The 14,496-nt window shown below is 39.2% G+C and overlaps 2 protein-coding genes across 2 annotated transcripts; both read right to left on the bottom strand.

Moving 5' to 3' along the window:
- Positions 1–5,666: 5,666 nt before the first annotated feature.
- Positions 5,667–10,005, bottom strand: LOC114463094 (trace amine-associated receptor 6-like). The gene is made up of 2 exons (XM_028446356.1): positions 6,738–10,005; positions 5,667–6,600 (listed from the first exon to the last, which is right to left on the bottom strand). The coding sequence occupies exons 1-2, from the start codon at positions 6,908–6,910 to the stop codon at positions 5,805–5,807; spliced, it is 969 nt and encodes a 322-aa protein (XP_028302157.1). The 5' UTR covers positions 6,911–10,005; the 3' UTR covers positions 5,667–5,804.
- Positions 5,730–13,923, bottom strand: LOC114463095 (trace amine-associated receptor 3-like). The gene is made up of 3 exons (XM_028446357.1): positions 13,275–13,923; positions 12,351–13,137; positions 5,730–5,813 (listed from the first exon to the last, which is right to left on the bottom strand). Exons 1-3 carry the CDS (start codon positions 13,445–13,447, stop codon positions 5,805–5,807), a joined length of 969 nt encoding a protein of 322 aa, XP_028302158.1. The 5' UTR covers positions 13,448–13,923; the 3' UTR covers positions 5,730–5,804.
- Positions 13,924–14,496: the final 573 nt, after the last annotated feature.

The raw sequence follows: 14,496 nt of genomic DNA, 5'->3' as shown, positions 1-14,496 counted from the left end.
CAATAAAAAAGTCCTTACAAAATTAAAGTGCCTTGTTTAGAGTCATAACAGCTTGTGGGAAGAAACTGTTCAAATGGTGAGCAGTAGAACATTTGATAGAGCAATACCTTTTTCCTGAAGGAAGCATTTCAAAGATGGCCCAGGCAGGGTGGCATGAGACGTCATTCACAATTTGTAAAGCTCGATTTAGGAGTCTGGCTTTATGTGTGGCCTCCAGGAGTGGTGACGTACAGCCAATGGTCCTGCTGACTCAGCCAACCACTTTGTTTAAAGCATTTTTATCTTTCAGAGTGATATTATGAAACCACACAGTAATACAGTTGGTTAAGACACTCTTAAATACGCAACAACATAATTTAAAAGAATCTTAGCATTTTGGGTGAAGTCATGAAGCTTGTGTAAAAAGAAGAGGCGCTGTCTTGCTTTCTGAGCAATGTGACTGATATTAGAGCTCCAGTTCAAGTCATGAGAAAGAGTCACGCCCAGGAATTGATATTTCTCAACAATCTGCACATCACAATCTTCTAACTAAAAGCAAGGAACGTGTGTGTGGATGTGTGCGCGCTAAAAGTCATTTAACTTAATATTTCATGGTCATTTAATATTATTCCCATGATTCCAAACTTACTTTAAATCTCGGGTCACAGACTTCACTTCCTCCTTCATCTCCATGACTGTGGGCGGTGACTGTGCTGAAGGTCGTTAGCCGACCTTATCGCAAACATTCTGATTTTTCAAACAGTGGAATGTAACGGATAGGTCCACTATGATTATTGTTTGTTCTGCGCAACAGTGAGTGTGTCTTTTTATATTATTCTATGTGCAAAGAAAGATGCTAGCAGCTACAACGTAAACAAACACACACACACACGGCTGATGCGCGTGCATGCGTGCGTTACATCGGAATGTACATGGTGAACGCACACAGAGCCGTTGGGAGAGAGTTGCGACTTTGGTGTTGCAAAACGTTTTTTCGTGGTACTTTCGGGTCTCACTCTCTCTCTTTTTACACACACACACAGTATTATATTATCTCTATCTAATCGTACTAATACCTTATTATTGTTATTGCTATTCTTATATTATTGTTTTTTTTGTATTATTCTTTTATCTTGTAGTTACTGGTATTCTCATTGTATTAATATTTTTATTTCTATTACCTTATTATTTTATGTTGTTATTGTTTTTATTGTATTATAGTTACTGGATTTTCATTATATTATTTTGTTATTGTTATTGTATAATTTTACTATTGTATTAAAGTTATTGCTATTCTTATAATTACCATTATATTCTTTTTCATTATTAATATATATTTTTATTATAGTTACTGGTGTTCTCGTTGTATTATTAGCATTGCTATATTATCATTATATTACTTTATAATTATTTAATATTGTTTATCATTAATATTGTTTTTAGTGCATTATTATATTATTTTGTTATTGCAATTATTAACATTAATATCATTACAACGTTACTTTTATTACTATTACTACTTTCACTATTAATATTATATCCCTATCAACATATTTATTATTATCAGGGCTCTACACAAACTTATCCAGTGGTGGCACTGGTGTGACAAACTTTTTCTGTTAGTCGAGGGGGTGTACAGCATAGACATACATGCTGATGAATAGTTGACTTAACTGGCGTACCGTAGTTACCGTGTCTCTCTTAACAACCTGCGACGGATTATGTGCAAGAAGCGTGCCCGTATGTGTGATAGATAACGCACGGAGGAGATGGCTGGCACACACAAACATATAACCTATAAATACAGGAAACTACAATAAAACATCAAGGAAAAAACTAAATATAAAAAATACAAGTATATAAAATAAACATAGTGTACGCACGCGCGCGCACACACACACACACACACACACAGTATTTATAATAAAATATACTAAATCACATACATTACAGAAAAATGCACCAAACAACAAAAATATGAAAAATATTTATACAAAAAGTACACAAAATGACAACAGAAATGCATTAAAATATACAAAAAGGCTCCAAAAACACACAAAATAACTCCAAAAAACATACATTGCAGAAAAATACACCAAACAACAACAAACATATGAAAATGACTCAAAATACACAAAACTAAATATTTATACAAAAATACACAAAATAACAACAGAAATGCACAAAACTACACTAAAAAAGATACAAAAATACAATAATTGTACAAAAAATGCACAAAAAGACAACAGAAAGATACAAAAATACACATAATGACTCCAAAAACATACATTACAGAAAAATACACCAAACAAAAAAGATACAAAAATGAGTAACAAAAACAATAATTGCACAAAAACACAACAGAAAGATACAAAAATACACATAATCACTCCAAAAAACATACATTACAGAAAAATACACCAAACAAAAAAATATAAAAGTGAGTGAAAAAAACAAACAACAAACACATTTAGCATGCACATGTCCCATAGAATTAAACCAGGAAAATGGCACACATATTTTGCACCCGCAAATATATCTCTTATGCTCCCACATGAATGCATACTTCCGACGGGCACCGTACTAGTTAAAAGTAATAGGCAACGGATTCCTTTTGTGACAAAAGTAAATAAGTTCACCAGTTTTTGATGTGTTCAAAAGCAAGTTGTTTTTCTTACTCCATTGAACTACTTTTTCTACCTCCTCATGATAATGTCATTCATCTTTTGAGCTGATAAGTCCAATGATGGTTGTATCATCTGCATATTTAATTATCACATTGTTTTCATGAGATGCTATGAGGTTGTGAGTATACAGGGTGAACAACAGGGGGTTTAAATTACATCCCTGCGATCAACCAGTGCTAGTATACAGCTCATCAGAAATACAACCATTGGATTTTGACCCTTTGTGGTCAGCAAGTGAAAAAATTAAATATTCATTTACAAATGGCATCAACAAGTCCAAGTTATTTGAGTTCATGAATAAGCTTTGTTGGGACCATTGAGTTAAAAGCTGAATTGTAGTCTATGAATAGCATTCTCACATAGCTCACATTCATATATAGGGTAGGAGGAGCCAGGATTGTCAGGAAGAAGAGTTTCCGCAATGTGACGTCACATCCAACTTGCCCGTTTGGAGCTGACTTTTTACAAAATGTGGAATAACAAGGGAGGGAGGAAACAGAACTTTTTCAACTTTGACCCTCTGAATGAACCTAAATGAATGTATATCATTGAAGCAAAATCATTATGAAGTCAATTTTTCATAATACTGCCCCGTTAAGGGTAGTTCATAGACCAGGCACTTAGAGGGCTATGTCTGATTTTCTATACTGTTTACAAAGTGAGGAGGGGGTTATGGTGGTGTGTTGGCCGAATAAAGCCCTGGACTAAGTTGGACATTTGGACTATGTGCATGTTTTAGCAGGCAGAGAGCATCAGGGGTAGAAGTGAATCGGGGAGGCACTTTGTAGTTAGTTGATCACAGTTGCTGTGCATTTGATTCATAACTGTTTTTTTTTATATATTCTCGGGAGCAGCTGGAAGGTAAGCACAACTGGCAGTCTGCAGCAGGCAGGCTGAGAAGCAACTGAGCTCATGGTGTACTCACACTAGCACGTCAGGCTAAATCAGACTTGACTTAAGTGCACACTCACACTGCTCTAAGGCCAGTCTGGTTCCTGCTGACAAAATACACGTGTGGCCAACCAGGCTGGGTTGAGGTCAAGCAGGCCATGCTTCCACTGTGGTGCAGTTAACAGTTAAGGCTCAAACAAACTCGATGGACATCAGCAAAAATGACTCCACATGCAGTCCGCCAGGCCATTTAAGTGGAAAGCTCTGAGGACCTGCTGTCACAAAAAACACTGCTCAGCATATATCGACCTGCAATGAATGTAACACCAACCTAAAAAAATAAAATGCCCGGTTTCTTCAACCCATCTGTGTTGTTGTCTTGAAACCTTAACTGTGAGGCAGTCCTGTTACACACCTGATATCTGGGATGTGCTCTAGAAACCATTCAACAATGTACAGAATAATCAGTAGGTGCTGATCAGGGCCAGCAAGACCCTCTTGACACTTTCTAAATACTGATCTATATTTACAATATACTGTAGGTTATATTATATATTTATTCTATATTTAATATATTTGTGTGTGTGTGTGTGTGCGTACACTGTTTATTGTATATACTTATAAATATTTTTTATATTTAGTTTTTTCCTTGATGTTTTATTGTAGTTTCCTGTATTTATAACACCTACATTTCCCCATTCAGGATCAATAGTTTATCATTTCTTATCTTATCTTAAAAAAATCTTTATATTTAATCTATCAACTGGTATGAGATGACTCTGTTGTAAACGATGCTTTAAAAATTGTGTTTGAGTTCATTTAAAGGCAGTAGAATCTCAGCTGTGTCCTCCACCCTTTATCTTTAAATGCTTTTCAGTTCATATTTTAGTGTATAACCTATATAAACAAACTTGTTTCTCACTAAGTCTATGACATTTCTTGATTATTCAGACTGAGCCTAAATGTTGCCAATGAGCCTGACTTGCACAGATTTGGGTCTAAAATGTTTTAAAATAAATGATCAAATTCTGAGCGTGTGAACATTTCACATGAAGACAAAGAGACTAAACACAGAAATAATTGTTCTGGATGGTCAAGGACACTTTGAATTGAAGTCACAGGCTGCTCCTTTTGCAAAAAGTATTTATTCATTTTTTTCTTTAAAAAAAATTAAAACAAGTTAACTTTACATTTCACAACGTTTCAATAGTAACACTGTAACAAACAAATCTAATAAAAAACTTATACAATAATAAAACTCTTGTCACTTCTATAATCCCCTCCTTGGTTTATATGTCCTTCATTTCAGGCAGCATCTGCCTCTTTTAATGAACACTGGTTTTAAAGTGACAATAATTTACCTTTTCCTTCCTCTATTTATTAATCACTAATTTTGTATGTTATTCTGTTATTAAACATCTTTTGTATTGAGTCTAAGGACTCGTGTTATTGTGCTCTCAGTCAGTCTCAGGCCCTCCAGTGTTTGTGTAATTGTTGCACATTTTTACATGAAACACAAAATAATGTTTACTCCTCCAGTGATCCGTTTAAAAGAATTAAAAAACATTATTTTAAAAATGTCATTCATGGTTAAGATTCAGTAAAATCATCCTTTAAACTCTAGTGTTTAGATTCATTATTTCCTAGTTTCACATAATCTCTCTTGTTCACATCTGTGGGACTCAGAAAATATTTTATCATCTTCATTTGTGAAATTATTGTCATATCAGAATTTAAAATGAAACATGTCAAAGATCAACAGCACATCATCCTCAGATTACATGTCAGCAGCTCTCTCTCTTTACAGTATGTTGGCCTCACTGGAACCAGACTTCAAGATGCATTTCACACTTTTCCTGAACCAGGGGAAAAGAAAAACAGAGATCATTGGGTTCACACAGCCACGCTCAGGCTATTGAGTGTTTGTGTGATTAATGCACACTTGTTCATGTAACATACACTGTAGATTAGACTCATCATTACATGAAATTATGAATAAATAAATCATCGTAGTTTTAGAGTGACAACTTTACACATTTATTTATTTATTTATTTATTCAGTTTATTTCTGACATGGTTGCATTCACAGAAGTTTTCTTTTTCTCGCTTTTTTTTTTTTTTTTTACATGCCGAAAAAGGAGACGAGAGAAGCAGGTTGCTTATCCGAGTCCTGTCCCCTATTTTGAACACAGAAAATTTACATCAGAGCTTGTCTCTCTGGTCAAACATCAGTAGTTCTCACTCTTTCTACATGATGTTGGCCTCACTGGAGCCTGATTTTAGGATCTGAAGAGAAAGAATATATTTCACACATTTCCTGAACCAGGGATAAAAAAACACATAGATCATAGGATTCAGAAGGGAGTTAAAGTAGTACAGACATTTAACAAAATAAAAAGTTGACAAAGTACCATATAAAGATGAAACAAGGTAAGCTGGAGTGTAACACAACAGAAACACAACAACCACTACACCTAAAACTCTGGCTGCCTTCAGCTCTGACTTGTTAACCTTCACTGAACCCTGAAGTTTCACCACTGCAACATGAGAGAGCATGGCCCGGGCCTGAGACACAGCCACCACAAACACTCTCACATACAGGATTATGATGACAATGGCAGGGAAGATTAAGGTCAAAAAGATATCCAAAATTATAACAACAGGATGCATCAATGGCATACATTCTCCAATGCAGGAATTAAAACCACCTGGATGTTTTATATTTTCTAAAAGTCCCAGAGTATAGAGAGCAGAACAGAACCAACATAAAACAACACTAATATTTGCTCTGTTTACAGTGACTTTAGTGGGATAGTGCAGAGGATCACAAACAGCAATGTAGCGATCGATGGAAATGAGCACAATACTTCCTGTTGATGCAGTTGGGACAATAATAGATAAAACTACGTGAAACATACACCATCCTGCACTGAGATACCAGCAGTTGTCCAAGAGGAGGATGTCAAAAATAAATATGAATCCTACACAGAAATCTGAGACAGCCAGAGAGAGGAGGAGGAAGTTGGTCGGGCTGTGCAGCTTCCTGGAGGAGTTAGAGAGCAACACACTGATTATTATATGAAGTGATAATTGTCATCAAAGCTGAAAACATCAGGAGTCAAACACAGATACATTCAGCAACAAGATAACAGTTCATAGAGCAACAGGACTTGTCATTACTTGAAGTGGGAGATGGCGATGATGACCAGCAGGTTGAGGGTCACAGTGAGCACAGAGATGGAGGACAGTATAATGTAAAGGAGCACATACACTGAGTGAGGGCGCACAATCCTCCTGCATGAGTAGTTTCCCAGGTGTGGATAGCAGAGCTCAGCTTCATCAGGTGTGATCATAGTGAGGAGAAGAAGCTGCTGAGCTCTGCAGAGTTCTGCCTCAGGCTCTCTGATGTTGACCTGATAAGTTATTACTGCTCCTCCTTCAGTCACAGGGATGTGGAGGCTGGACCTGAGGACTGGACCTCCCTCAGAGACCCACTACTCTCCACATGATGTAACTCTACAAAGTTTTGTATTTTTCCTTTAGTACTGGAACTAATCCTTACATGTACAGCATGAGCTCCATTGTTCACAAACCTTTCATAGAAAGTTGGGACATTCTATCTATAAAAGCCAGGAACGTCTGTGTGCGTGTGTGTGTGTTTGTGGAGCAAACATCTCCTCGGCCCGGTATCTGACCGACTTGAAACTTTGTCAAAGACTTCCAAATACCCCAAATGTGTGCATCTGTTAGTTTGGAGTAATTCGGACAGAGCTGAGAGGCCGTGAGGGTGGGCCCTTCAGTGATTGCATATCATCAATGGAACATAGGAATGACATCATTGGAACATATGGATGACATCATCACTGGAGAGGTACGACCAATGTTCTAATGTTCCAATATACCAATGTTCCAAAATGGGTGGGGTGTGGGGGTGGGCTTTCCAGTGATTAGCTCTTGCCCGCATTGTTTTAGAACTCCAGTGATTGGCTCTGGCCCGCATTGTTTTAGAACACTGATGATGTCATCAACAGTGATGTCCAATCAGAATGTTCTATAACTGATGATGTCATGATAAACGCGGGTTAAACGGGGCATGAGAGGAGCATCTGAGCCGCACGCTCAACTATTTCTACTACTACTACTACTACTACTACTACTACAACTACTATTCTACAAATCACTTTTGGTTGTACCATGCCAAAAAATTGACGTGGAGTGATGCTGAGTCACCTGAAGTCCGAAATGCCCGCCTGGCCAGCAACGCTGCACGCGTGACAAGACACCGTGCAGCACAAACGGGTGAAGAACAGAGTAATGGCCTGGCCAGCAACGCTGCGAGCGAGACAAGACGGCGTGCAACAGAAACACCTTAGCAGCATTTGGAACGCTTTAACGCGAGGGAGTATGTACATCTCTTTGTACATCCAACCTTCAAACACCCACTCATTTGGCCATAATTGACAACTCTACTTAAGGTTACACTATATGAATACATACTGTACCTCCGACGGGCACTTTACTAGTACTTTCTAATGCTAAAGCATTGACTGTGAGTTTTATAACTCTGACTAAACTCATCTTCTTTCACTGTTGTACCCTTCAGAGCAGAGTTGCCCAATATACGGCCCCTGGGCTGACTGCAGCCCACCAACCATTTTCATGTGTCCCGCCAAGAAAGTATTAAATCAAACCAGATAATGTCCCCAAACATGTGAATTTTATTGTGCTCCACTACCTGGCTCTGAAGATAGTTTAGTCTGCCTTACACTTTGTGATGGGTGCATGTATTAGCAGGGGGGGGGGATTGGGTGGAATTAATTCAGGGAGGGACGTTTTTAATATCCTAAGAAGTGGCTAAAAGTGGAGCAAGTCCTGTAGTTTTAGGCCCTGTTTACACAAGAACATTTTCTACTCAAAACTCAAAAGTTTTGTTGCATTTGGTATGTCCGTTTACATGGCAACAGAGTTTTGGTGTTTGAAAACGTAACTTTTTAAAAACGAGCTCCAGATATAAGTTTTTAAAAACGCTTCTCTCTCCTTCTACATGTAAACAGGGAACCAACACTTTCTGTGTCATGGGCATGCACTTTGAGGCTGCAGTGCCTCATTGTGGAACACTGTTCATGTGCATCAAACTTTGAAATTTAACTGAACCTCTCCAACAAAGTATTGATTTCCTTCACCATCATTTGGATCAGTGGAAAAGTACTGTATTTAATTCTGATGACAATCACAGTGCTGTACTCCTACTTAGAGATTTAAATGTTTGCCCGAACCCGGGGTCAGGCTATATTTCTATCTTTTTAACACAAACTCTGGTTTGACTTTGGCTTGGATGCTGCACGGTGAATGAATGGTCAGGTGATATGTTTCAAATAATGAGAAAGAGGCACATAACAATGCTGAGGATGTGAATGGATGGCTGTCCTCTGGTACATGAATATATAAAGTTAAAAATTCATAAATTACTTGTTGTGTTGTTGTGTACTGTCACATACTGTATGTAGAAGCAGGTTGTGGAGTTGTGTGTGTTTGGATCTTTGGTTTCAGCCCTCCGAAAAGGCTCGTCAGACATCACACAGCTTTCACAACTCGTGTTTGTCCTTTTGGTTCTTACTCAAACTTTATTGGCCACAGTTCGCAGTAGCAGTAAACCACAGTAGACCACAGGTTATGAACCTGAAACAGGATAAATGCTTCATCACAATACACTTGTCATACTTATTACCAGTGCTATCAGGTTGATTTAACAGTCCCTACATACCAGTGAATTGTGTGTTCCTGACAGGGTCTGGATCTTACGCTTAGTCGCCATGACTACCAGTCGACATCAGTTCTCATTTTAGCTCGGATTAATAGTTAACATTATTAATTATTAACTTTCTGGACTTGTTCATTTTGTTGAGTGACCTCGAGCCGAACAGTGTGTGTTGCAGCAGTAAACCGGTATGAATCATGTGCACATTGTGCACAGATTTGAGCAGTCTCGGGAAGCAAATGGGTTCAGGTTTAAAGATAGGTAGGTTTAAGCTCTACTCTGTTCAGAGTTAGTGTCTCTGTGCATGTGCTTATTTTGGTTCATTGCAAAATCACACCACCATCTATTGGCCTGGCATGTGTACTACATAATTTTTTATGTTTCCCGCAAAGCACAATGTTGTATCGTAAACAGGGCTGACTCCCAATTTCCACTGGATGCGGCTCTGCTGCATTACGTCACCGCCGCACCACCGGAGCTGATAGGTTTCCACTTTAGTCTATGTGTTAATTTTCACCGGGTCCGCTGTGGTGCGTGTCTGCTTCTTTCCAGGTGCGGCAGTCCGGTGCCCTCTGCCAGATATATACGCAGGACTTCAGATTATATTTCTAGTAACGACATTACCAAAATGTCATAATGTGTAAAAACTCACATTCACTATATTGTTTCCTCTCATACTGTAACTGCACTGTAAACTGCAGCAACTTTGATTTAGTTCATGTTTTACTGGTGCAGTTTTATCTCTTCTCTGTTGGCTGTTGCTAAAAAATATGGCTATGACAAATCCAGAGAGTCCAACCGTCTTGTTCTCCTTCTTTAGGAACACTGACCTGTTTATCTGTTTATTGTTGCGTTGGTAACACATTCTTTGCGTTCTCGCGCGATTATATAAATATTGTGAGAACTCATACGTCTCGTGACGTCACAGTCGTCCACGGTGCACTCAAAACACAACCGGTGGGGATAACCTGACGGCGGACAGCGGGGCAAAACTGGATCGGTGCAGTGGCACAGCTGAGAGTGGAAACCCCCAGTCAGTTACACTCCTGCAGTAGAGCAACTGAGCTAAGTGAAGGTATTAGTTTGAATGGGCCTTGAAGCTCCTGCCACTGCTGGCAGGGGAGGCTCAGGCAGCTGTGCTGGCACTACTGGCGGCCCTACTGATTTGAAGGGTACGGCCTCGGGCAGTGGAACTTCCTGTTTACATTGATGTTGCGGCTGCAGTCAGGGAAGTTTGACAAGGAACTAAGGATTGTCAATCGGGTGCCGCTGATGCAGTTCCTGGATGGACTCCCGACTGGACCAATGACTGGTTACTGTGGCCAACGGACATGGCCACTCCAGTGACAAGGACAGAGCATCATCTGGTTGTGCATGGCCATATCCGGGTGGAGGTAAAGAATTACTTATGTTTTTTCTGCCTTGGTCTTACATACAGGTTTATTGAACAGAACTGTACGGGCAGTTTGACCCAGTCGGTGTCAATCGTCTGTGGCCTTGATCAGCCTGAATCTGAGAGGGTTGATACAGAACATGTGAAAAGAAGATTCAGAAAGAATCAGAGAACTTTATTTGTCCCAGAGAGGAGATTCAGTTTCAGTTACGTCCCGACCAAGAAACATGAAAGACAATAACATATCACATGGGGGACAGGTACGGAAGTACTGGGGAGCAGCCACAAGAGCAGCGTTCTGTTAGTGAAGAAGTGCCTGGAATGACAGTCGATCCCCTCCGCTACTACTCCTGGGATGTCATTTCACCCTCAGTTTGGACCATGCACCCCTCCAATGGTGCTCCTTGTGATCCACTCTACCAACTAGGGGAACCTCTGGGTACCTCACGATACAATACGTGATACAAAGCTCACAATAACGATTATCTCACAATATGACAACACTGCGATTATCAATATATTGGTCAGAAATCAATCTATGATGATCTGACATAACAAGAAAAAAAAATGATTGAAAAAATAAAATTTTTATATTTCTGAAAGACAATAAATTGAAATAGTGTCCTATGAACAGTGACACTATTTTAGTGCAACATTTTTGTAAACAAGTGTCAACATACCAATGTAAACGAATAAAAAAAAAACGTGCAGTCCGCCAGGCCAATTAAGTGCAAAGCTCTGCATACCTGGTGTCACAAAAAACACTGCTCAGCATGTCGACCTGCATTAAATGTAACACCAACCTAAAAAATATATATATATAAGATATTTGTGCTCTGGAAACCAATAAACAATGTACAGAATAATCAATAGGTGCTGATCAGGGCAAGCAAGGCCCTCTTGACACTTTCTACTGATATATATTTACAACATAGGTTAAATTATGTACTGTATTTATTTTATATTTCAATGAATTTTTCCCAATAAGTGTTTATTTTGGCTGTGTGTGTGTGTGTGTGTGTGCGTGTGTGTGTGTGTGTGTGTAAAGTATGTTCATTATATATACTTATATGTTTAAATAGATATTAAATATTTAGTTTTTTCCTTGATGTTTTATTGTAGTTTCCTATATTTATAATACCTTGAACTGTTATCTCTTATCTTATCTTAAAAAAAACTCTTTACATTTAATCTATCAACTGTTATGAGATGACTTTGTTGTAAACGATGCTTTAAAAATTGTGTTTGAGTTCATTTAAAGGCAGCAGCATCTCAACTGTGTCCTCCACCCTTTTGATTTAAATGTTCAGTGTGAATAACTTATATATACATGCAACTGATGAAATTTTGCAGTTTGTTTCTCACTGAGTCTTTTACAGCCTGACTAGCACAGTTTTGGGTCTAAAATGCTTTGAACATAAATGATCAGATTGATCAGCGTTAACCCTAACCCTAACACAGATCATTGGGTTCACACAGCCACGCTCAGGCTATTGAGTGTTTGTGTGATTAGTGCACACTTGTTCATGTAAAATACACTTTAGATTACATTCATCATTACATGAAATCATGAATAAATAAATCATCACAGTTTTAGAGTGACAACTTTACACATCAGCAGCTCTCACTATTTCTACATGATGTTGGCCTCACTGGAGCCTGATTTTAGGATCTGAAGAGAAAGAATATATTTCACACATTTCCTGAACCAGGGATAAAGAAACACATAGATCATAGGATTCAGAAAGGAGTTAAAGTAGTACAGACATTTAACAAAATAAAAAGTTGACAAAGTACTGTATAAAAATGAAACAATGTAAAATGGAGTTAAACAACACAGAAACACAACAACCACTACACCTAAAACTCTGGCTGCCTTCAGCTCTGACTTGTTAACCTTCACTGAACCCTGAAGTTTCACCACTGCAACATGAGAGTGCATGGCCCGGGCCTGAGACGCAGCCACCACAAACACTCTCACATACAGGATTAAGATGGTGCTGACAGGGAAGATTAAGGTCAAAAAGAGATCCAAAACTATAGCAACAGGATGTATAAATGTCACACATTCTCCAATGCAGGAATTAAAACCAGCTGGATTTTTCATATGATCTACAAGTACCAGAGTATAGAGAGCAGAACAGAACCAACATAAAAAAACACTAATCTTTGCTCTGTTTACAGTGACTTTAGTGTGATAGTGCAGAGGATCACAAACAGCAATGTAGCGATCAATGGAAATGAGCACAACACTTCCTATTGATGCAGTTGGGACAATAATACATAAAACTGAGAAAAACATACACCATCTTGCACTGAGATACCAGCAGTTGTCCAAGAGGATTATCTCAAAAATAAAGATGAATCCTACACAGAAATCTGAGACAGCCAGAGAGAGGAGGAGGAAGTTGGTCGGGCTGTGCAGCTTCCTGGAGGAGTTAGAGAGCAACACACTGATTATTATATGAAGTGATAATTGTCATCAAAGCAGAAAACATCAGGAGTCAAACACAGATACATTCAGCAACAAGATAACAGTTCATAAAGCAACGGGACATGTCATTACTTGAAGTGGGAGATGGTGATGATGACCAGCAGGTTGAGGGTCACAGTGAGCACAGAGATGGAGGACAGTATAATGTAAAGGAGCACATACACTGAGGGAGGGCGCACAATCCTCCTGCATGAGGAGTTTCCCAGGTGTGGATAGCAGAGCCCAGCTTCATCAGGTGTGATCATAGTGAGGAGAAGAAGCTGCTGAGCTCTGCAGAGTTCTGCCTCAGGCTCTCTGATGTTGACCTGATAAGTTATTACTGCTCCTCCTTCAGTCACAGGGATGTGGAGGCTGGACCTGAGGACTGGACCTCCCTCAGAGACCCACTACTCTCCACATAATGTCACTCTACAAAGTTTTGTATTTTTCCTTTAGTACTTAAATCTAAAGCATTGACTGTGAGTTCTATAACTAGGACAAAATCATCTTCTTTCAATGTTGTACCCTTCAGAGCAGAGGTGTCCAATCTACAGCCCCTGGGCCGACTGCAGCCCACCAACCCTTTTCAATTGTCCCGCCAAGAAAGTATTAAATCAAACCAGATAATGTCCCCAAACATGTAACTTTTATTGTGCACAGAAGCACAAAATGACACTTCAAGAAATTTAATTGGAGGCTGGTGGACTTCTCTGTCTGCTGCACAAACATTTAATAGTGTAGAAAACAAAATAAAGTAATGTTTTTTTTTAAAAAAGCAACAACTTTAAAACCTAACTTAAAACTTTCGTTAACCCGATTTTATGCACCATTCAAACACCTCTTTTCCTCTCAGCTATCTCGCGTTATTTTGCCAGTTTAACTGTCCACAGTTGGATTCCTTTTCTTGTTGACAGACGCTGGCAAAATTAGCACCTGCTTTAGACCACAACAGGTTGAGAAGGTAGTTTTAACAGCTCTTACCTTGCTTTGCTTGGTAGGTGCTGTCTTTCACTGCTGAAAAGAAGTGAACCTCTAAGTCTCAGCTCCAGCTGACTGCTCCTTCTAACGCTGCTGCTTCAGCACACGTTGGTCCCCAGTGGCTCTTTCACTCCGGTGTGAGCCTCGCTTCACGGTCTCTGTCGCAAGGTCGGGGCGTACTGACCTCAGCACACCTCGCTGTGGTCTTCGTCCCACTGCCCTTGGCGTCAAGGGCCCATGCTGACGTCGATCCTCCCTCTGGGCTCTCACGAAAGTGTGTAGCCCAGCTCCAGATACTACGGTATCCGAACGTCTGACACAAGCAAACCAGCTGCCG

Source organism: Gouania willdenowi, chromosome 5 (assembly GCF_900634775.1).
Source record: "Gouania willdenowi chromosome 5, fGouWil2.1, whole genome shotgun sequence".
NCBI lineage: Eukaryota > Metazoa > Chordata > Actinopteri > Blenniiformes > Gobiesocidae > Gouania > Gouania willdenowi.
This window is presented reverse-complemented; position numbering and strand designations above follow the sequence as displayed.